The sequence below is a fragment of the Urocitellus parryii genome, chromosome 7, assembly GCF_045843805.1.
Source record: "Urocitellus parryii isolate mUroPar1 chromosome 7, mUroPar1.hap1, whole genome shotgun sequence".
In the NCBI taxonomy this organism is placed as follows: Eukaryota; Metazoa; Chordata; class Mammalia; order Rodentia; family Sciuridae; genus Urocitellus; species Urocitellus parryii.
This window is the reverse complement of record NC_135537.1, coordinates 30,554,376-30,578,474: the sequence shown is the minus strand read 5'-3', so window position 1 is coordinate 30,578,474 and position 24,099 is coordinate 30,554,376. Positions and strand designations below refer to the sequence as shown.

General features: G+C 36.2%; 1 protein-coding gene across 2 annotated transcripts in view; it reads right to left on the bottom strand.

The window, feature by feature from the left end:
- The window catches only part of Angpt1 (angiopoietin 1), a 223,343-nt gene that overhangs the window by 9,885 nt on the left and 189,359 nt on the right, over positions 1 to 24,099 (bottom strand). For both annotated transcript variants that reach the window (XM_077800584.1, XM_026384553.2), the window contains exon 8: positions 3,092 to 3,222. In XM_077800584.1, coding sequence (XP_077656710.1) covers positions 3,092 to 3,222 — 131 coding nt within the window. The remainder of the gene's footprint in view (positions 1 to 3,091; positions 3,223 to 24,099) is intronic.

Sequence of the window (24,099 nt, the reverse complement as noted above, 5' to 3'; positions counted from 1 at the left end):
GATCTCCTTAATAGAACTTATTAAATAATATATCATATTGGTAGGAAAAAGACTTTGGGATGTTAGAAAAGAAGAAGACACAAAGATTAAGATGCTCCACCTTGTGTCTAGCTGAAATACCATCTGCTTTTAATTAAGCCTATATTCTATTTTTCACTCTTTTTAACAGATAAAGGTAACAATGATACCATGTGCTCCAACTAAACTCCCTCCTGTACTGGAAAAAAAAATTATGTAAGATAGTGCAAAATAAACCTTACTATACTCTCAGTTCCTTTTAGAAGGAAAATATACAAATAAAGAAGATAGAAGAAAACTTTGATGATGACAAGTCATTGAGTTATTGGTCTCAAACAGTCTGAAGTCCACGGCTTAAAAGAGACTATTTTAAATAAAACACTTTTTTTTTTAAATAAAGAAAGGAATAGTCATTAGACAATGAGAATGGTTGTAAGGGAAAATCTGACAGTGGATAAATAGTGGTGGCAGGGAGTAGCAGCTAACTAAGACCTAAGTTCCAGGCAAGACTCCAGGTACTTGGACTGTCACTGACATTCATCCTTATGCTTTCCAGTTCTCAGCTATCTAAATTCCACATTTTAGCTTTTCAGAGTGAATGGTTTTGCAAGACCTGGAGTCTTTCAGAAGGATATTTGATAGGGTAATGGCATTTATTACAAAAACACATTTACTTAGACTATTCCAGCCCAAGCAATAAGTGGAAATTTTTTTCTCCCCAACATATGTGTTTATTGGTGGCTAAGAAGCAGGTCCAAGAATGATTATGGATGAAAGAACATGACAAAGTTCTATCATGTGAAGCAGAAATAAAAATCATAAATCTAAGCAATGAAGTGTTCTCGACAACCAAAGAGGTGCATACTCCTCTTTGTTTTGCTCCATATTTTCATTATTATGACAGGAATATGAACGTACTGGAATGTTCTTCTAAGAACACACATTTGAAAGATTTTACTGTCGGTCTTTCATGTAACTTTATTTATTTGGAAGAAAAAATTATCTGTAAAAATAGAGTGGTGAAAATGAAGTGTATTTCAATATTAAAATGGGCAGGAAAATGGAAAATCCAAGTCCTTTTGTCTTTGTATAAAGCTGCTGAAAACTTCGTTTATGGGATCAGGAAGGTAATGAAAAGAAATATTTCTTTGGAGAAAATGTTCAAGACCTGTGGGTACTATTTAAAAGAAATTTCCTAGATTTGCAATAACTGTATTTTATGGGGGGTGCGGTCACAAAGACATATAAGAAATTTTTAAATATTTGATGAGGTTGAATATGATCTCCAAATGACGTACCTGAAGCTTAAGTAGAAGGATGTGATAGAAGCAGAATCATAATGGCTTATCTTTGATAATATGGAGGCTGGTTTCATAATGAAAAGATTTCAACATAGGTGGAAGGGATGGAGGTCAATAGACTATGATTTGGTTGTGGTAGTAATGAAGGGGTTGGAAATAGAGAGGAAGATGGGAAGATTATTCTAAAATCTTCCTTCCACAGCTTTCCATGTTCTATTATCTGATGAGTGAAAATTTTAACCTAATGGTTCAATTCATTAGATTTAAAATTTGAAAGTTATTTTGAGAGTTACAGATAGTTACTCATTCACTCATGCACCATATTTACTCTTGAGTTCCTATATATCTATCACATCCTCTGTGCAGATGTTAAGGATAGAAGGTTGAAACAGGATTGACTTTCATATTGCTTTGTTCAAAGTAGAGATGAGACTTTCCTTGCTGGTCTCAGAGTTGGTTTGGAGTTTAAGGAAGATAGAACAACATTTGCAATGACATATAATAATATGCAACTAAAAGAGAAGAAAGGTAGTGTTTGGGGAGGAAAATAGTAGATTTCAACTTTTATCCTCATTAGGATGAAAATGTTTTGTTCTACAAAGACACAAAAAGAGTATCAGAATAGTAGAGGGTGGCATTGCTTGCTTTCCATTAAGAGACGGAAAGAACACCAAAATTGTGAGAAAAGAAACAATAAAACAGGGTTTTCCTTTATAATATTATTTGGCACCAATCCCTTGCCAGAGCTTACACCATTTGTGAGCAACATCACTTACCAATGGGTTTTAGATTAGTGTTTCTTAGAATGTAATCAGCCATATATCAACTTCACAGATTTTTCTATACCTAGAACTAATATTTAACTAATACTCTTTGTTGAAATCAATGATCTATTAATTATGCAATATCATGAATGCACTTTAAAATGCAAAATTTATAGCATCCCTTTAAAAAGAAATCAGTAGTAACACTTGATTTAATACATGCTAGATATAAAATATAATAAAATTAAAACAAAATAGCATTAAGATTCTAGGTAGGTGCCATTGCCTACCCACGTCTCTGAGAAGAAGGGCAAGGCTCTGGTCTTTCTTGGATAGGACGACTGTTTAGTAAGTGCTAGAGAAATGTTACAGACATTCTAGCACCAAATTGAGAAATTGTCTTTGGCACAATCAGAAGACTGAAAAAATATTGAAAAGGTACAAAAAAGGATTAACTTTCTTACTTAAAGAAAAAATATTATTTCATAGTATACCCTATACTAGCTAAAATATGTTGTAAAGGACTACCACATAATGGAAAACCTTGGTATAGCTGGTCTGAATCTTCTAACTTCAGGTTTAATTATGATTCCTTTTTTGTTGTTGTTGTTTTATTTTAACAAAATATTCAATGAACTCTACTACACAATTGTACAGCATTTGGTAAGAGGCAATTATTCTATATGCTGTATTCCTAAATTGTTGTTCTTTTCAGCATAGGTATCATGAAGACTCTTTGCAAGGTAGAATAGCTGGGATTTCAAGAAGCTAAAGAATATATTGAGAACCAAGCTCAGCACACTCCCACTACAGATATTATAGGAGGAGGCAAACCTCTAAATATGCTAGCAATGTCTTGCACAAGAACCCAGGATAAATTAGAAAGCAGAACAAGGGACTTGCTCTTAAGTTTCCTGACCAGAAGATCATACCCTTTTCTCATAGATAAGAAACCTCAAACCTCAGACCAGCGAAACACAGCTTAGAGCATGGCCCCATAGGACTCACCTCCTGTTAGCATGAGGGCACATTTGCACATACAGTTGTCATTATCAGCATCTTTAGTGCTGAAATCAGCACCGTGCAAGATCAGGCTGCTCTGTTTTCCTGCTGTCCCAGTGTGACCCTTTAAATATAACCTGAAGTTAAAAAAAAAAGAGAGAGAAAAGAAAGATCAGCCATTCTACAGAATAACAGAGCCCAAAAGAGTGAGTGACTCATTCTGTTATAACTTTTTCATTATTTTCTTCCTTCTTTGAAATCAAATCAACCCTTCCAATAAATCACTCTCTAAACCAAAAAAAAAAAAAAAAAAGGAGGGGAGAAGTAGGAAAGATTTCAAATTACAAATAGGTAAAAGTCTATGGCTTGTATACTTGTGTTTATTTCATTATGCACACAAAAACTCATATGGTTCTCTTATAATTGATGATTCATAAAAAGAGCATGTGTTTATTTTAATTTTATTATTATAGGTATCATTTTTAAAAAAGTTCTTTAAGAGTGTAAATAAGAAAAAAAAAGAGTGTCAATAAGCATATCACTCCATTGATCTCTAGTATCACTGTGGTAAGTATCATTGATAAAAGACTTGTTCTAGCTAGGCACTCTGCTAAATGATTTTTAGCTGTTAATTTAATTTTTATAGTTTTTTTTCAGGGACGGCAGAGGGATACCACATTTTTGTATTTGGAGGAATGGTATAAACTAAAGAATGTCAGTAGATGTTTTGATACAACTTATAGAAAAGGTAAATGCAGTCACAATCTACATGCAATGCTTGGTGACCAGGGAAGTCACTCAAGGCTTGAGGAGAAGTTGGCCTAAGGCTGGGTTCTCCTTATCACTATCTCCTAGGGTGTGCTTATCAAAGAGATATTCTGCCATGCCAGACCAGGACCTCCATCTTACTTAAGATGGACATGGTGGCCCCATTCTTAGATGGATTTCATCTGCTCATTCAGATCATGCACCTCCATGATGTCACAGGTGTTTCAGTGGCCAGTTTGTTCAGGTCCAAAAGTGACTAACTGAGATTCTCCAAGTGTAAGGTACCCTCCACTGCCTCCAACCTGCTCTCCAAGTTCTGAGAGCCTGGTCCTTCTATCTCCTGAAGGAAGACCTGGCCAGTCCCTCAATCCTGCGACTCCCTCAGCTTCTCAGCACGTTCCCTCTCCTCCTGAGACTGATGAAGAAAACATTTGGTGCAGATCTTCAAAGCCACGTGTAGTAGGACAAGTAGAAGTACATGTAGTAGGTACAGGGAGAAGGTGGAGAGCTCCAGGTTATCAGGCAGTGGTTTGGGAGTCTTGGGACCTGATGGGAGTCCCTTGTGTTGGTCGCCAGGGAGATGTACAAAACTGGGTGAGGGGTCCTTCAGGTGCTTGGAGGTGGTGGCTGGGATGGGACAGGTTACCAGGGAATGAGTTTAATACAGGTTCCTTTTGAGCACAAGTGAAGCAGGATACCACAGGATACAGCCAGGGATGTGTCACTAGCATGTTCATTTTGCAAGGGTTTAGCGAGGCTAAGCCAGCTGAATGGGATTCAGTTGTACTTGACTATAAACCCAAGCTCTTTATTCAACCTCTGTACAACTGTTTGCTGAGCTCATACCATAAACCCTACATTATTCTAAGCATTTAAGATACATCAGCAAACAAACAAAAACAAAATAACTCATGCCTTTGAGAGACTTGCATTCTAGTTGTATCCCTAACTTAACTTTAAGATCCCGACTGATAATCTTAAATGTGGCATTCTCTGGGAAACTTATTCTCCAGAAATATTTCTTATATAAAATTAGTAGTAAGATCAGTGGCCCTTGAACAGTTGTACGCATAGCAAATCACCTGATCTTTGATATAAGTGTGTATTCACTAGGCCCATAACTTGTGTTTTCAATGAGCATCTCGGATTGCATTTTGCAGAATAAGGATTACATTTTGAAGCATGTTGTCCTAGAACTTGAACTAAAGGACAAATCATTGTAGTTGCCTCATGTAGGTTTTTGTTTGATGTCTGCTCATTTCCTGCTGATCCAACATGCTGTTTCTTGCCCTGAGCCATGTAGTATTTTGAGCAAATTTGAATTTGTCCATGTCCTCCAATGACTTCTCAGAGTTCAGAGGAACTAAGCCACAGTTGTCCACATTGACTGTTTGATACTTGCAGTCTTTTCTGTGTGAGACTATTCCCCTCTCTAACCCTGCATAAAGTGCTCTTCTGTACCAATAGAGGGTTATCACTAAAATCACATAGCAATATTCCCTTCAAGTCCATGTCCATCTCTACTTCTGTGCCTGAGTCTTTTTTAAGAATCATATCTGTCTGCAGCTAATGGGTGATTAATATTACTATATGAGTAAGAAACTTCTAGGATGTAGGCCATCTCTGACCAAGGAATTACATTATTATTAAACAAGCATAATAAATATTGATTACTGTTTGGAAATGCATATTTATTTGATTTGTGTTTGCATGCAGTTATATGTCACATTATTCTGTGATGTTTGGTATTTTTAACAAAAATATTTAGTGCTTTTGTACACTAAGTATTTTTGTGCATTTGTACAAAGTATTTTATAAACATTCTGCAGAGATTTTTGAGTCTGGGGAAATTACATATTTTCCCAATCAGGTTTTGTTGGTGTCAATGATTAATAGAACAGTAGTACAAATAACAGTAACAGTAGTACAAATAACTTCCAATGCTGAATTATCACATAAAGGTTTCTATTGTAAAACTCTAAGAGGCAAGCTAAAAGTTACAGATTGTGTGTGTGTGTGTGTGTGTGTGTGTGTGTGTGTGTGAGAGAGAGAGAGAGAGAGAGAGAGAGAGAGAGAAAGAGAGAGTGTGTGTGTGTTTGTGCATGTGTGTGTGTGTGTGCTTCAGCTTCAGCAGAAGTGGGCTTCACTGGAGGAGAGTAAGCTCCAGGTCCCCATTTAGATTCCTGGAGAAGTTTCTACTTTCCAGATCTGGTCTGAAGTTAAATTTGCTCACTTTATCTTAGAGTTCCTCAGCCCCTCAGACACACACACACTTGTAAAATCACCAATGACTTTTGTCAGGTCACCATTTGTAGCCAAAGTATGAGTACCTTAGGGACCCAGTGCCTGATCTCCTTAGACTTTTACACACAAAGCCAAATTATAACCAGAAAGTTGCTTATTTGGTGAATACAGAGTTACAGTCAAGGGACTCTGAATGAATCCATAATTAAGTAGCTGAGTCTCTGGTGACCTGAAATCTCCTGCTGCCCTGGGACTGGCTGAATTTAGTGCTCAGGTGTTCTTCCAAGAACTCTGTTGATCCCAGCTGTGCCTTTGGCTCCTGTGGTTTGTGGTGGACTTCCTTCCTTATTAAATCACTACCATTTCCCCTGCAGAGGTGTAAGCTTACTAATAGTAGAGGCAGACTTTATGGGAAAGAGTGATGTAGTGTAGCACCTTTTGCAGGTAATTTAGCAAAGGTAGTTCCATTGATTATAATTGGATGGCTAGCACATGCTGGATATATTTTATATTTTTATCCTTTCTCATGAAGTTTACAGCACAAGTATCATAATTTATAATTGTTCCTTTGTGTAACCTAGGCAATACAAATATGCAATTGCATAAATTTGAGAAGCAAAGCAAAGAAAAGAAAATCATAAAAGTAGAATTGCTGGATCTACACTAATTCTATTTTTATTTTTTTTTGAGGAACCTCTATACAACTTTCTAAAATAGATATACTAATTGATGTTGACACAACAGTATACAAGGTTTCCCTCAAATCAGTATGTCAAAGAGATATCTGTACTCTCATGTTAATTTCAGAATTATTCATAATAACCAAGATATGGAAGCAACCTAAGTATCCTTCAATTTTTGAGTGGATAAAGAAAAGGTGGTGTATAGACACAATAGAATACTATACAGCTTTCCAAAAGGAAGCAAACTCTCTTTTTTGCAACTGGTTTGATCTAATTTTAGGTCATTATAATAAGTAAAATAAATTAGGTGCAGAAGGACAAATACTGTTATGAACTCACATGTGGACTCTACAAAAGTTAATTTTATTTATAGAAACAAAAGTGGAAAGGTGCCTACTAAAAATTAGGGGAAGGAAATAAGATAGGATAAAGGAAGATGTTCATCAGAAGATACAAAGTTTCAACTAGACTGATGAAATATGTTTCGGTAATCTATACACTAAAGATCACTAAGGTTTTAATGAACTTACACTGAATGTTGACCGCAATTAGTAATAATGTATAACTCAAAATAGCCAAAAGAGTAGATTATTTTAAACATTCTCAACACACACATACAACAGTTGGTGGAGTAATGGATATATTAATTAATTTGATTTTGAATCTTTACATAATCTATACATAGATCAAAACATCACATTGTACCCAATAAATATGCACAATTAGTATTTCTCAGTTAATAAAAAATATAAGGAAAACAACAAAAATAAAAAGGAAAGCGTTAATCAGGGGGAATTAATCAACCCAAAAATCTTATCAAGTATAACTATTCTTGACATATATATTTTTAGTCTTTTCCTTGATTTTCCTCTTCAAACATAATGTTATTTCTTTTAAGTATACATACAATGCTTAAACACATTCTTCTAAAAATTTCAGCACTGTGAATACAATTGTACTCACAGCCCCACCTTCTCTCTCTCTCTAGGGATAATCTCTAATATCAGTTTTGTTCACTTCAAAGTCATTTGCCCTCTTGTATAAAAACAAATTGAAATAGAATTTCAGTTATACTTTACATTATATTTTACAGATTATTTTCCTATGCAATTGAGTGACTTTTTTTTTCAGGTTATCAACTATTCTCCAAAATCATTTGGAAGTTGTCATATGAATATAGCATCAATTGTCATATTTTTAAGAGTGACTTCATGCATCTCTAAGTACATATGCTGGTGTATACGTCAAGTTTGACAATACAACCTACCACATATGAGTCTTTTCGATGCTGTGTATTAGGATACGTAAGCAAAGAGATCTTTGTCCATATCCATTTGATTAAGAGTTGAAGGTAAGTCTTCTTGTCCTCCCAGTTCCTGTGGGTGACTACAGAAGTCTTTCAACTTGTCTCCCTGCCTGGGATCTCACTCTTTCTTCTTCTCACCCCTAAAATCCATGCTTCATGTGGCTCTGTGCTCCTCATCATTCCTCCGCTCCTGTTAAAATCCCTCAGTTTCTCCCTGAACACTCAAAGGCTAGAGTCTAAATTCCTTACGGTGGTTTAGAAGGCCTTGGTAGTCTAGGCCTTTTCTAATGTCTACTTAAACCCACGTCCTCACCAATTGCATCTCTTATTTCCTGCATTCAGGAATAGTGCTCCAGCCTTACTCAAGCATTTCCTCCCTCAAAGTGACAAATACTTTGCACATTTGCATGTCTGTCTTCTTTTCCTGGTGGGACCTTGTTGGTTTTGAATAGTTGCTGAACTCCTATTCAGCCTTTAAGATTCATTTCACCTATAGCCTCAAAGAGCATCACAGTTTATCTTTTCACTTATGTATCCCATAATAAATTGTGAGCTCCTTGAGGCATAAACTGTGTCTTACCATCTTTGAATCACCAAAATCTACAACAGTGCCAGAAATGAAGAACCCAATACTCATTAAATAAATGAATGATGGGTTTGCTCAGTAATTAATTTTCAGTAGGATCATTATAGCAAGTAAAAATAACTCAAACATCAATAACCCTTATAACCAAAAAATATCTAACCCATGTTTTCAGAAAGAAAGTTTTACATCTCTTTCAGCTGATTACTCAAGATTAGTAGTTAGGTTTCTACTTCCTTGCCTAATACATACATCTGTGTGTCGACATGTATACATGTGTGTGCATCCTAAAATACTCCTCCCTACTCTCCTTCCAATTGTTTTTGTTTTCATTTTCTCATAAACTTGGGAATATAAAACATGATTGATATATTATACATATAGAATTAAGAAGAAAAGGCTATGTCTTCTCTTTAGTTCTCACATTTTATCAAATGCTTTATTTGTATTGTGTGCGTACCCAGCTGACAAGAGGAAACAAATTCAAAATCAAACCATAGGAAAGATAAATGCTTCAGTTAAAGTCATTTTGAGAAACAAAAGAGAAAAGTCTGATTAGACGTGAAAATACTTCCTAAAGGTCCTGTTCAGATCACAAATCACTGAATTAAGAAGCAGAGGTAGAGAAGACGCCCAAGGTGTGTAACGTAAACACGGGGACCTACTGGTTGGAATGAATTGAAAGTAGAAGACACCGAGGATATCTTAAGGAACAGTGACTATTTCACTGTGCAAGACCGAGGAGAGTTAGTAACTTCCTTAAAGTAGCATCTATCCTTAGCATGTCACAGAATAGTGTCTTCTGTTCTTCTAAAGAAGACACACACACCCTGGGTAGTCATTCTCTTGCACTGGGAGATAGAGATGGAATTTCATAAAATTAATTTCTCCTCAACATTATTTTAAGAAATGTATGAGTGAGGAAAACCATAAAGATTCTGGGAGAAACTATACTCAAGGAGAGGCCCTCTGTGCAGGGAAGGGGGCTGCTCTTTCTTGACATTTATCTGCCCAGTGCAGAGTCACAGCTACTGACCCAAAGCCAACACCTTTAGCTGGCTATTTGATAAAGCACACTAAGGGCTGGTTGCTCATTAATGTCATGTATTTTTTGTAACTAGACAAGAAAACTTCTTTGAAGTTCACAAAAATGTTTCTTTTTAATAGTGGTTCTGGCTGATTTCTTAAATTGTCATATATAACTATTTATGGCTTTCTCCATCTAATTTATAGTTGTTCCAAATGGACCTTCACTTTCCAAAAGAAAGTCAATACACAGAAGGGCCCAGACTGGCTTTGCATCTGACTATAGTGAAAGGGGACTTGGAGTGTGAATCATTAGAGTGAATACTTCCTCCAAAATAACAGCTTGGGAATCCTGCACATTTATTTCTGCATTCAGCCAGTGTAGATATGGCCAGCATGAAGGATGATATGTTAGTCAATTAAACAAAATGTTCCTCTAGAGCAAAACATTTGGCTTAAAGACAAAAATAAAGAAGCTGTGGGGGTAAGAACTCAACAACAAAAACAAAGACACAAGTATACTCCAAGAATACAATTAGATGTGACCGAAAGGCAGCTGGGGCAGAATCATGGCATTAATCCTCTTCAATGTGTGTTTTTCCTAATTGACACACATAAAAAACCCGAGTGCTTTTGGGCCAATGACTATAAAGAATGTCAGTATTTTGATTTTTTTAAATTAGTATCTGATGGAAAATGAGCCAGATGGATGCCTAGTGAAATTGGTCACGGTTTTCTAGTCATCCTGATGAAAGATGTAGTCACTCTTTCCCTTCTCCTTCAGAAATGTCCATAACTAAGTCACTAACTCATATTTCCTAATGAATGTCGGACCAGAGTGCCTTCTATTATGGAAGGACAGGCTTCAATATATTGCAGTATGTCATATAAGAGTTTCTAGAACATTCTTTTCTTTAAAATAGGGAGCCCAAGCTCAGGGATCCCGTTTTCACTAATTTTGTCTATCTAAGGGACTGCCCCTTTCTCTGCATTTTTACATCTCTACTGTGTTAAGGGAAGCAAGAGTCTCTTTCACTGTCTAAGGCAGGGGGAGTTGTATGTATGACAATTTGAAGTGTAGCCTCGACTCTTAATAGTAGACACAATCTCAACTTTAAGGTCTTAGGTACTCACAAGCCCAGTAGATTTTTATTTTGGCTCTTGAGTTCTCTTCTCCCTGCCACCATCTGGAACTACTTTGTCTTCCTCACAATTGCTTGAAGAAAATGCAAAACGACCCCCATGGTTCTCTTTCAGAACCTGGTAGCAATGACTCAGTGTGACAGAGTTTTAGGACATAACTTTGACTCCTGTGGCTGCTCCAGGACTGTCTCTGCTTTAACCACCCTCCCCCACCACACCCCACAGAAAGGGCCTCAGGGCACCATCAGCAAAGGGGGCTGTCAGAGCTTGTCTGTTAGCGTGGAGTTTAAATGACACAGGTGGCGTCTTTTGCTGAAAACAGAGATGGCATCTCTCTTGTCAATTACAGAGAGCAAACAGTGTTTGTCTTACTGTACACTTGGGGGAGAAAAGGCATTTGGCATGATGAAGATACCATTGGGAGGTAGTCAAATGCTTAGAATTGTTGAGAAAAGGGTAAAGTAAAAATCTAGCAGATTCTATATAATATGTCAAGATCAATGTAATGTTTTGAGCAACTAATAAATTTCTGATGTTTAAAAAAATCTAGCAGATTCTAAACTGTTCAAATTTTTCAGGAGAGGAGATTCATTTGGAAGCTGTGGAGGGTGTAAACATTTAGAAAAGGATGAGAAGGACTTTTGCGACAAGTAATTGTGAAATTCAGAACACAGCTAAATTTTGAGGTTATCTAACATGAAGAAAAGGTAAGAAAGAAAAGAGATTCCATCAGTTTTTTGAAGATGTTGGGAGCACCAAGTGAAAAGCAGGCAGAGCACTTACTTTAGATACTAACAACCTAAGATAGTATATTTTCATTTTCTTTTTTTTCATCATTAGTATTTGAGACTAAAATTCATTAATTTTTACAAAAAATATATATTTTAAAAATACAGAGTTCAAATAATTGAGGAGGCTAAACTCAGCATACCATGATCACAGTGGATATTACTAATACTGGAAGCCTTGAGATAAAGGGAAGAATATGAATTCATTATTATTACTAGCACAGTAAAATTTTATCTAGCTAAATAATATTTTCTATTTTTTCACAATAACATCTACAAGGTGACATTTTATCTTCTCATGCATTATTATCCAAGAATATCCTGTTCTTATAAATAACCTGAGATTTACTGAGCCATCCTTTCTCCCTATCTCCCTGCTTCTTTTGGGGCACATCTCATTTTGTCTACTCTAGTATTATAATGTCTTTATAATAATGCAACCCAATGGTATCTTCCTCACCAGACTGTAACCTCCTGACAGAATTATTCATGTCCTAGCCATTTTCGTAAACTTTATATGCTATAAGTTTACATGCAGCAAGTGTTCTATAAATGTTTATTGAATCAATTATGAACTAAGAGTACAAATAATTTAAGAGATGGTTTGTATGTAGAAACATTTTAACACTAACAATGCAATTATCTTTAAGAATTCAAGTCCCACTGGTATTATTATTCTTGATTTGAGATTTGTCCACTGTGAATGAATTGTTGTCTGTTCTAGTCATATTGGGGCTCTGTTATAATGAATATGAATTAGCTTGCAGCTTCCAATAGGCAAAAGCTTGATAAAAACAACTCATAAGTACTGGAGTCCAAATGAGAAATGAGACCATCATGTTTTAAAAAAGAACCTGTTGGGCTGGGGATGTGGCTCAAGCAGTAGCGCGCTCGCCTGGCATGAGTGTGGCCCGGGTTCGATCCTCAGCACCACATACAATCAAAGATGTTGTGTCTGCCTATAACTAAAAAATAAATATTAAAAAATTTAAAAAAAAGAACCTGTAACTATAAAAGTGTCTATTCTATTGGATGACTTCCTCTGGAGCCCAGTCATTCCATTTTGGAATCTGTTGCAAAAGTTTTATGTTCTTTGTTGGAGGATAGAAGTTTTGTGTTTCAATGCTGAATCTGGTACTGTTCTCTCTAGTGGAGGAGGCTAAACTCAGCATACCATACACTTTTTTTCACGTATTGGAGATATATTCTGTAACTCAGCTGTCTACAATTAAGTAGGATTATTTACCTGTTATCAAGAGCCTATCAATGGATATGTTAGAAATGATAAGAAAATACAAGAAGCAAAGTCAGTGTACTTGAAAAAGTGCAAAAATACAAGTCCAAGACAAACTGTTGCATGACAATCATCCACATGCATCATTATAAATCTATAAGGAAAAGCAAAAGCTAAAACCAGGAATTGATAAGGGTTAGTTTGACTAAGAATTAAAGATACGATAGAGATATGAAAACTAAAGATCCAGCAGATAAAGGTGTTTCAGTACAAAATAAGTATGAATGAAAGAAATAATTGACAATAAAGTCATTGACTGAAGTTCTTGATTCTTTCATTCATCTAGCTCACACACACCAAGTAAATAAATAAACCATTAACTTACAAAGGGCAGCAGATGCCATGTGCACCTATATCTGGAATTATAATAGGACATAATAAAGCTTGAAGCTCAGTCCTCTGAGTTTGCAATCTAGCTCTTAGCCTTTCTAATTCTCATTTGCCTCATCTGTAAAATGCCTCTAACAACAGTAATGTCCCCCTGTATTATTATGGATATTATATAAGATAATACATATAAGTCTTTAAAAGGACTGCTGCATGTAGGCAGAGTAAGTACTTGAATATTAATTAAAAAATCAAACAACTGAAATTTCCCTCATCAATAAGGGAAATGTGGCTCAGTACACATGAGTTATATGTGTGACTGAGTCTGAATTAAACAAGTATAAACTAATGACCTTGATAGTCATTCATGTGTACTGACAGTAATGGAAATGATGAGATATAGACACAGCTAATTAAGGCCTGTATATAGGCAACATGTTGAATAAATTAAAGATGAAAAGCACCAATTTCCTCAAATCCATAAGGTGCCATATCATTTGAAATTTCTCATTTCGTACAGAATAAACAAAATATTAAATTCAAAGAACAAGAAGCAAAGAGTTGCTTGTTTGCTGACTGACTACTTAGTTCAAAGTCAATAACAATTCTCTAATACAAATACTTATTCCTTAATAAATTAAAATTCCAATCTTTTGAGAACACTACCTGGGTAGGCTTCTCTTGCTAGGAGGGAACTCTGCTGGCTGAATATAGCATGTGTATTTTCTTTGTTTACTCTTAACTGATATTAGGAAAAAATCCCTAGAACAACCTACCCTTTAATTCTCAGGTCTATTTCCTGAAAACTTTCTTTATCACATTAAATCTTCCTCGATTATTTCTACTTTTTCTCATAAGAAATTGGGTTATTGAGGAATCATCTGCATTTCAGCACATGTTCCTTCTCTTTATGCTGCCTTATTTTGTAAGCCTCCGATGCCCTGAGGTAGTATACTACTTATCTTTAAGTAGTATACTAAGTAGCAGATGTGAAAGTGTGAAAGAAAAATGTTTGTAATAATGATGATCCTGGATCCACACTGTGATTAGAAAGATAAATTTCCAAAGTTAGAGAAAATCTCAGCCCAAGTAATGAGATGCTTTGGAAAATCCAGTTTCATTTATTCTTTGTTTCTAATATGATTCTTTTAGGTAATTTTCACTATGCATGTACAAATTTTACACTGATTTTTCATCTAAGTTTTGATGACATACATTTTCAATGTCTCTCCCTTCACTTACAAACTTTGACCAAATGAGTTTATTAACGATTCAGGTTTCCTTAAATTCTTGATACAGCTACAAGTGACTCCTGTTTCAAAATGACAGCAAAATACAGTTCTCAGTATTTTTCAATGCAGACATGATGCTTATATGTGTTCAAAATTCATGATAATTTCTTCCCCCAAGGAAAATAGTGAGCCCAAGCACTGTTGTTATCTCTGGTTGCCTTTGCAGAGTCCAGAGAGAACACACTCATTGCATGTATTGAAATATTTTTTTTCATGAGATTTGTGTCAATGGAGCTACATTTTCCAAAGTTCAGAAATACACAGTGTAGCAATTATTTCTTTTTAGTTCAAAACAAAATAGGCTCCAGCACCCTCCCTTTTCTAAGAATACATAAAAAAAATTGAATGCTAGGATGAATGATGTGGCCAGAAGACTCCTGTAAAGAACACAGGCAGTCCCTTAAACATTTCAATTCCCCTGGGGTAATGTGTGACTGATAACATCAGCTCTGAGTCGGTGGCTCACTGGATGGATTCTCCTCTAGTGCCTCAAAGAGCAAGCCAACAACTATTGCAGAGATTTCAATTGGTTTTCTTCTTTTACCAAAAATTAACTCAGGATCTTGGAAAATATGTAATTGAAATTGGCACTTTTCAGTACAAACAAGTTCAAGGGAGATAGATTTGTTCTAATTTTTATTTCTGTTTAAAGAAGCTTTCTTTCCAGCCTCCCCTGGGGGAAGACAGAGAGGAAAGGTTGCTTAGAATGCTAAAAATCATTGACAGATATTATCTAAGGTTTTTGTTTGTTTGTTTGGTTTTTGTTCTTTTTTTTTTTTTTTGCAAAGAAAAAACACTTTCCCTTGTTGTATTTGGACAATGTGTTACAATCAGGTCAGTAAATAAGACTCCAGGGTACCTAAGTAGATTCCTAAGTTGACCAAAATCATCAGGGTGCTTATTTCTCTTCACAATTAGTATGAGATGGAACTCCTCACCATGGATGAGGGCCCTGTTAGCAATGAACCCCTGCTTACCAAGATATCTGCTGCTCTCTACAGAGGGCAGGCTTCCTCCCACCTCTGTTTTTATCTACATCCCTTGTTCTGGCTGGAAACCAAAGCTCCTTCCTCCTCTGGCACCATCTTTCCTGCTTGCCTCATAAATACTTGGTGTTACTTCACAAATCACAGGGGCTTCCCCTCTGTGGAGCCTTTCTTGATTCCCTTCATTCTCCTCTGATAGGCCTCATCCATCCTTCACCCCAGTAGATTTGATCAACTTTCTTTAGTACCCAACTATACCCTAATTTCAAGGGTTCTTACTACAGACTGTGAGTGTAGAGCTGAATCACACATAAATGTAAGCAAAATTTTGTGTCTCTTCATTATTTGGGGGAGCAGGTCCACAGTGACATTGAATTTTTTTTTAAGACTATGATTCCTTGATCAAAGAACACAGAAAAACAAAAGAAATCAAACAGACATGCTAAAACATGCTGCAGCTGAAATGTTTAAGTCAACTTCCAGGTTTGCTTCCTTCTCCTTAATGAGTAGCCTCCAAGAGTAGCAAGTATGGTGTCTGCATTGGCATCACCTTGATGTACTCAGGAGATTGAGATACCTAGGTCCTATCCTAGTGTGAGGGGACAGATAGATGAGGATGGTGGGAACACAAGGTTAAGAGAATAATTGTATAAAATGAGCCCACTCAACAGACCTTCCATATGCTTTCTTTGCAAAAAAAAAAAAAAAAAAAAAAAAAAAAAAAAAAAAAAAACCAACAACAACAACAAAAAAACCCAACTGCTTCTAGCCCCACCTGGTCTGAGGGTTCAGCATTTGTCACATTCCTCAGCAAACTGAGGCAGTGGGGGAAGTCAAGCAGTCAGTATAGGTAATGAATGAGGATGATGGCTGATTATCAAACAGAGAACAATTGGTTGTTAACAGCTAACCTGGGGGTGTGGGATTGAGCTTCCTGGCATGACGGGTTTCTAGATGACCCCCTGTGCCCCTGTTCCTTTTTGCCCTTAGGCATATACATGGAGAAGAGAGAGAAGGTAAGGGGTTCTGGGATCTATAAAAGAGCAAGACACACCCACACCCTTGACACCCAGCTCTGCCAGCCCCTTCTCTTCCAAGAAGTCTGCTGCCCCTTACTTAAACAAAACTTGCTTTCTACGCTTGCCTCAGCATTTTTGGGGTGTTTAATCTTCAACACCAGGGAACAAGGACCCGTTCCTGACCTCCAAGACCATTATCACCAGGATAAGGATCTCTAGATGTGGAATTTAAAAATATTTATTTCAAACAAGCATCCTAGCTGACTGTATCACAGTCAAGTTTAGAAATCAGTGATAGAGTGTGCCAGGAAGATACTGGCCGCATAATAAATATTTGGCAGTTGGCTGGCTAGATATATGAATGAATGCAGGCTCAGATGTCAAATGAATGAGATAGAACATCTTTTAAGAGAGTGATTTAATAAAGTTACATGCTCAGTTAAAAGAGCAATGAACAAGGTATGTTGTGTGTCTATTTTGTGAATATTTAATTTGCCTGGCATCATGCAATACAGAAATCCTTACATATCACTTGAAAGTAAAGATAAAAGAAACAGAAACACCAGGAATCAAATAGATCAGGAAGTGAATCTCATTCCAGCAAAGTCCCAGAAACTAAAGAAAATAGTACTTTATTATAAATCTTAAATTATCATATGCTCTCATCCTATACCATAAAGCTAAGAGAGCAGAAACTTTGACTAACTTGTTCGTCTCTGAATTTTTGGCATCCAGATTAATGAATTCAACATTCGAATCTAATTTATGGAATGTACAAAAAATATTTCTCATTGATGTGCTTTTCTATGTTTAGTAGAAGTGCTTCCTTGGCAGGCACATGCCATGCATTGTGAAGTCCCTGTCCTTCTAAAGGTGACAGACTAATAACAGGAAACAGCCAATTATCACATAGTGTGATAAGGACAGGACAAGGATATATATAGAACACAGGGGTAGCTCCTAGAGGGGCTCCTTCCCCAGTCTAAAATGAAGAGCTCTACAGATTGAGATGTAACTTCCAGGATAAAGAAAGTCGATTCAGGCAAAGAGATTAAGCTCTTGAAGGACAGGGGCTGAGTGCTGTGGGATGTGTTCTGCACATTGTCCCCACCCATATTTAATGGATAGTGTTTTCAGAACATTTAGGGGGAAATCAATGTAAGCAAAGGCCATTTCAGAGGGGCCCCCGCAGAGCCCATCCCTTCTTACTAGTCCTAAGTCTTCCACGTGTTGCTGGTCATTTGGCCTCCTTCACTCTTAGCCTCATGATTGATTGGTCTTTGCCCCCTTCCACCTTTGCTTAAGCAACTCCTAATTACTTGCAATTTGTCAAAGGCATGCTATGTCTCACTTCTCAGCCTCCACATGTGCTATTCCTCCCTCTCTTCTACCTGCACCTTTGAACTATTCCCCAGCTAATTCCAACCTGCCTAAACTTATGTCAACTTAACTTACTCTGTGTGAGTCTTTCCAATCTACCCAAATTGATCAATGCTCCTTATTCATACTCATCTTCAGTATATAGCTGTGTTTGTGGCCTTGTGATGGCTTGCTGGCTATCTACTGTCCATTCCCTACCCTGTCTCTCCCACACATATATATGTACCCATGTGAATGCTCAGCTGCACCACTGTGATAGCATAGGGGAAGGACAGGATAGCATAGGGGAATCTAGAGCAGTGGCTCATAGGGCATCTCTTCCACTATTTCCTGGAACTGGTGTCTTTCCAATATTGGTTTTTGTAACAGCTGGTTTTTGCAACATGGGTCTACCTGCAACTTTCCAGGGTGGCAGTTATCTGAGCCTTAAAATTACTTATTCTGTGGCAGAAATCCTCTGGGAATCTTTAGACTTAACAAACAGCATTGGGACACTTGTTTTTGTTGACTTGGGAAAATCCAAGACTCTAGAGACTGATATTAATCTGTATTAAAACTAAGAGATGTTTCTGACACTTAGAAGACCTGAGGAAAGTGACTTTATAAGACTCTGCCTTCTCCAAGCCTCTGAAGACCCTAGAAAGTGTTTTGTTTTGTTTTCCTCATAAATACTTCATCTCAGTCAGGAGGTGTAAAGTATAAATTTTGTTTACTAAGGGAATTCCTCCTAGGCTTTAGGAAGTAACCACATGGAAAATAAATAAAAGTATACACCTACCAAATTGATTGTAAATTCAAATTGTAAATTTGTAAATTCAAATAAAACTATGTAAAAGTTTGAGTTTGAAAACGTATGCCAGAGATTTTAAGAATTTTGAAGCTGCTGGAACGTCTCCATATATATTTTTACTATGTTCATTCTATAACTGCTGCTGAAAAAAAAAATCTCCTGCATTTCAATATATCTGCTACTGGTTTCAGTCAGGACCACGTAGCCCGGAGGATCAGAGAAATGAGAAACATTTTACTAAAATAAATGAAACAACTTTTCCAATACCTACAAAAATGCAGGGCTCAAATTTACATTAGGAGGCTTAAGAGAATTTTTCTCAGTCCACATGAAATTGTTTTGTCCTTGAAATACACACAGGACAACAGAGTACTTCATTTTTTTTTTTTAAATGGTTGCGAAGTTGGAAAGAACTTTAGCCTCACCTCCTCATTTTACTCCTGAGGATCTAAGGCTTGGAAAAGTGAAGCAATTTGTCCCAGGTCATGCAGAAAAGCAACTACAAACCCAAGTCTATTTGTGTCTCTGAATTCCCAGTACAATGTTTTATACATTGCATCAAATTACTTCCCAATAAAGATGTAGGCTAAAAAATAAACATGATGTAAAATTATACTAAATAGCCAAATTATTTTCAAATAGTTTTTTTTCACAATTTTTGTCCAAATAGTCTATTCACATTCTCATGTGGAATCTTCAAGAAAAAGGCTTTCTGATAGCTATCAATTAGTCAGTTCTAACCTGAAAGTATCATTATACCCAATAAACGGTATGCTAATAATAAAATGTAAATATCCACAAATGTGTACTATTAACATTATAGCCAGATTACTCATTATAACAGGGGTATTATGAATTGTTGCTTTTGTCATTCAGACTTAATTAATTCAAATTTTTTTATTGGTTAAAGGACATACTCATTCTTCTGTAATATAGGATTTACTAATTAAGTTAATACTTACAAATATTACAAAAAATTGTGCCCAAGATTTAAGAAAAACCACATATACTTTCTAATGAAATATATTCATTAAAACTATGCTTTTATTACATTAAGTTTAGAGAATTTTTACTTAGCTTGTTTCTTTATTAAAAATAATATAATTTGGGGTTGGGGTTGTGGCTAAGTGGTAGCATGCTCGCATAGCATGCGTGAAGCACTGGGTTCGATTCTCAGCACCACATAAAAATAAAGACAATAAAGTCCAGCAACAAATAAAAAAATATTTTAAAAATATAATTAATTTTATTTCTGATTGGCAAGTTGTGTTTTTAGTTATAATAATGTAATGCAATCATTTTAAAACTGTGCTCTGCTGTGCTTGAGTCCCTAGTAAGAGAAGGATCAGAGTGACAGACAAGTTCCCACAAATACTTCAAAACAGATCAGCTTTATGTACTTTATACATTATAAACCTTTATAAGGTGTTTTGTTTGTTTGTTTTTTTGAGAAGAGTACATATTCCATTGGGTAAACAGAACCCAAACCTTGACGAATGAAGTAAATTTAGCTCAGTCAATCAAGGAACAATTGGTCTTTTATGACTTTGGATGTAAGAGAATAGGAAGTTATACAATATCACTTACATTCTTGTCAAAAAGATTTAATTTGAATTTAATCAGGTAGAAACAATCAGATAAATCTAGAAAGAAAAATTCTGAGAAAAACTGAAGTCTTTAAAAATATTATTTTTATGAACTTTGTGACTAACTAATCACTTAATTAATAATGACTGACTAATTAATGTTAACTTTTGGTTCATTTGGGGGTTTATGGTAGCTTGGTCTAGCTCAAGAAGACAAAAGAAGATCACAAATTTAATGAGTTAACCTGGCTTGGAACTTGAATCCAAATAAATAGGTGAATAACTACCAAGCAGCAAAAGAAGTTTGTTTCAATATATAATATATCATTAGAATCTTTAATAAATCAATAATAGATTTACAGGTTGTGATGAAACTGTGTTTAAAAATCTAAACAGTTTTCATATTGGTAGGGCATTTAAGCTTACTAAATACAAAGTATGTTTGTATACTCCATCTAATTATATTGTTCCCACTTAAAGATAATAAAACTGAGGTATACAAGTATTGGTGATTCTTCCAAGGTGTAGGGCAGATTGTGCTACTGTCAACCTCATTAATTTGGGAACTTCTTTCCCAGAATTCCCTTGCCTTCATAGCTCTATATTAGATGGGGCCACAAAGTGGACTTCATATGAGATTTGGGAAACGGAAGGGAAGAAGTGGCCCAACTCTCGGGACATCATCAGATAGAGCTGCCTGGCAGTCTCCACACTATCCTCTCTTCCATTTAGCAACCAGCTTGGCTTCCTGATGTTGGCAATAGCTCCAGACACACAAGACGCTTTACTGCACAAGCATGGGGAGTGCTCTACACCAACACACAGCTCTCCACAGAGTGCCCCTTTCATGGTCCCATTTTGGTGACTGAATGTGCTGAGTAACTCAGACTTCCCTGGGAGTCACCATGGTCCCCGTTTCTGAGACAGCATGACAGTCACAGCCATGTTGATCTTACAGATGATAAAGTCAGTTTTCTTCACAGCCTCCCATCTCTGATTCTTACGCCAGAACTTTTTCCAGTAGCCATAACATCTCTTCACCCCCACAATTAATCTGTTATTTTTCAGTTGTGTTTGTTGTGGTGCTGGTGATTATGTATTTGTTTTAACTCTGTTTTAGGACAAGCAAAGTTTTTATTAGAAGTAAAAAAGGTTGCTTTAATCCCTAAATTGATGAAACTCTCAAGTATTTATTAGAGACATAAAAAATTAATAGTTTATTAAATAATTCAAAATCCATAAAAAAAATAGAAAAGAAATGCACTCCTAAAGATTTTGTTCAAAAAAAATAATTTTTGAGCCATACAAATAACTTACAAATATTTTAATTCCTGGGGACAGAAAATTGAGAGTCAGAGACATGAGTTAATGAGTCTATAGACATTGAAATTATTAAAGAAAAAAATGAGCTTAGAAGAAACATATATTATATGTTAGAATATGTGCTTTGAAATTTAATTTAATTCCCCAAACTAGCTATTGGATTTCCCTTTGTTGGGGAATGGCCATATGTATGGTGGGTAGTTATGAGACCAAAATAAAATTCTAACTCTCCATCATATTAGCAACTGTGACTTTGTGCAAAATACTATGTTTCAGGTTTCTTGAAAAACAAGGCATCTGGTACATGTAGTATGTGGGCACCCTATATTAGTTATCAACTCTTAATAATTTAGCTAACAGGTATATGTCTTGAATTATGATAAAGATGATTTCTATACTCTAGAAGCTTAGAACACAGAGAGAGAAAGTTACTTAATAAACACTTGTTAACGACATCATAGTGTGTGGATCCCAGATCCTTATCCACAGAGTGTTACGGAACAATGGGAGCACAAAATCTAAACTGGCTGGAGAGCAAGGGTGACATACTTCTCTGGAAACTTAGTATAGGGGCCTTTTAGAGGGGAGTGTTCTTAGGATCTGTGGCAGAACAAAGGAGGCAAGACTGAACAAAGGGAAAATAGTACTCAGAACTCACACACAGCCACAGAGAGTAAAGACCTCAGCTAACCTCAAGTGGAATTGTAGACCTTTACCAGTCATTTAGAATTGTCCCCAATTGAGGCAAGAAGGCTTTTACATCCCTGTATTCATCACTCCTTAGATGCAATCTATTGGCAGAAAGGAGGGGTTTCCTTGGGTGATGTGATTCTTCTCAACCATAACCAATACCTAGAGAGGGGACCCCAGCTGGAAGCTGTCCATCAACAGCATTTCTGGGAGGTGGGAGAAGGAGTGCTTTGGCTCTGAAGGGGGCAGTGGTTTGACACATCACAGCCTCTGCCATAGTAGGTATCAAAGAAGAGTTCCTGGCATAAGAGAGAATCTGTAAGTTTTAAGACATATCTTTATGATAAAGTTGGATTTATGTATGTAGGGCAAGGAGATAGTCTAAACAAAGGCATGAAGTGCTTAGGGAAATTGCAAGTTGCAAGTTACTAGAACATAATCATAATGAAGAGGAAATCTAGTAGATAAAGCTGGAGGGTGTATATGACAGCAACAGCAGGAGAAGTAGGTAGTGGCCAGATCATGAAGAGTCTTAGTGGCAGACTTTAACTTGCAGATATTTGAATGTTATCCAAATCTATGATGGAGATGAAGAACCATGTCTGATTGTTGGAAAAATCACCCTAGCAACAGTGTGGAAGAAATTTTGAAGAATATCAAGACTAGAGGCAGAAAGGCTCCATAATGGTTTGGGTGTTAGATGACGAGGCTCTGGATAATGCTACCTCTCCAGGGGAGGTATTTAATAACTTCACATTGATTGTGTGCTATTTCACATGATATGTTTATCATGACACTCTTACATTATTATTTTTTCTCCTTCACATTCTCTTGGGTTCTATAAATTTTATTTTCTATCTGAGAAAATCATTTGAAGTTTCCTCAGAGAATAAAAGGAAAACATGTGTATCACACACGCATTTGTAAGCCTATCTAACCATTCACAATCCTTACTCATAATATGTTAAGAGCATGAGAAAAGTTTTTCTTTTTCAATTTGTTCTGTTTATTATGAATATAATTGATAGAAATTTCAAGATAGAATATTTTTAAATAAGAAAACTTGAGAAGTTTCTAAGTTTAATTCAAAAGAAGAAAATTGTGGAAAATGGAAAAATATAAAAAAAATTTGGCATGCATTGCATAGTTTTGAATTAAAGTTGAAATTTAGTTGTTTAGTTGAATTTGAGGTAAATGGATCAAAACCCTAGGGTTTTTTTTTTTTTTTTTTTTTGTGGTACTGGGGTTTTACTCAGTGTCTCATGCATTCAGAGCAAGCACTCTACCATTGAACTACACTCCCAGTCCTTTTTATTTTGAGACAGGGTACCATTAAATTACCCAGGCTGGCCTCCAACTTGCAATCCTACTGACTCAGCCTTCCTGGTAGCTGGGATTATAGGCATGTACCTCCAGTGCCACATCTTTAAAATGGTCTAATAATACCTATGTCAAAAGGTCACTATGAGGATTAACTAACTAAAGTGTCAAAATCATTTTGCTAAATATAAAATACTGTCTCACCCTTAGTTTTAATAATTTGAATGATTTATCACAAAGGAAGGGGTATCAGTTCAGAGCAAAGAGAGAGGAATGGAAGAAGAAAACCTCCAAGCAAGGATGAATGGCTAGAATTGCAACTTGGGGCCACAGGTGGTGCCACTGACTCTGGAGAAGCAGTGGTGGCCTAGGGAGGGAGAAAATCTCCAGGGGTTAGTTCTCCTTTTTAAGCTTACCCTCCCTTTCTTTGAAAGAGTGAATGACAGCATTCTATAGTACGTTTCCT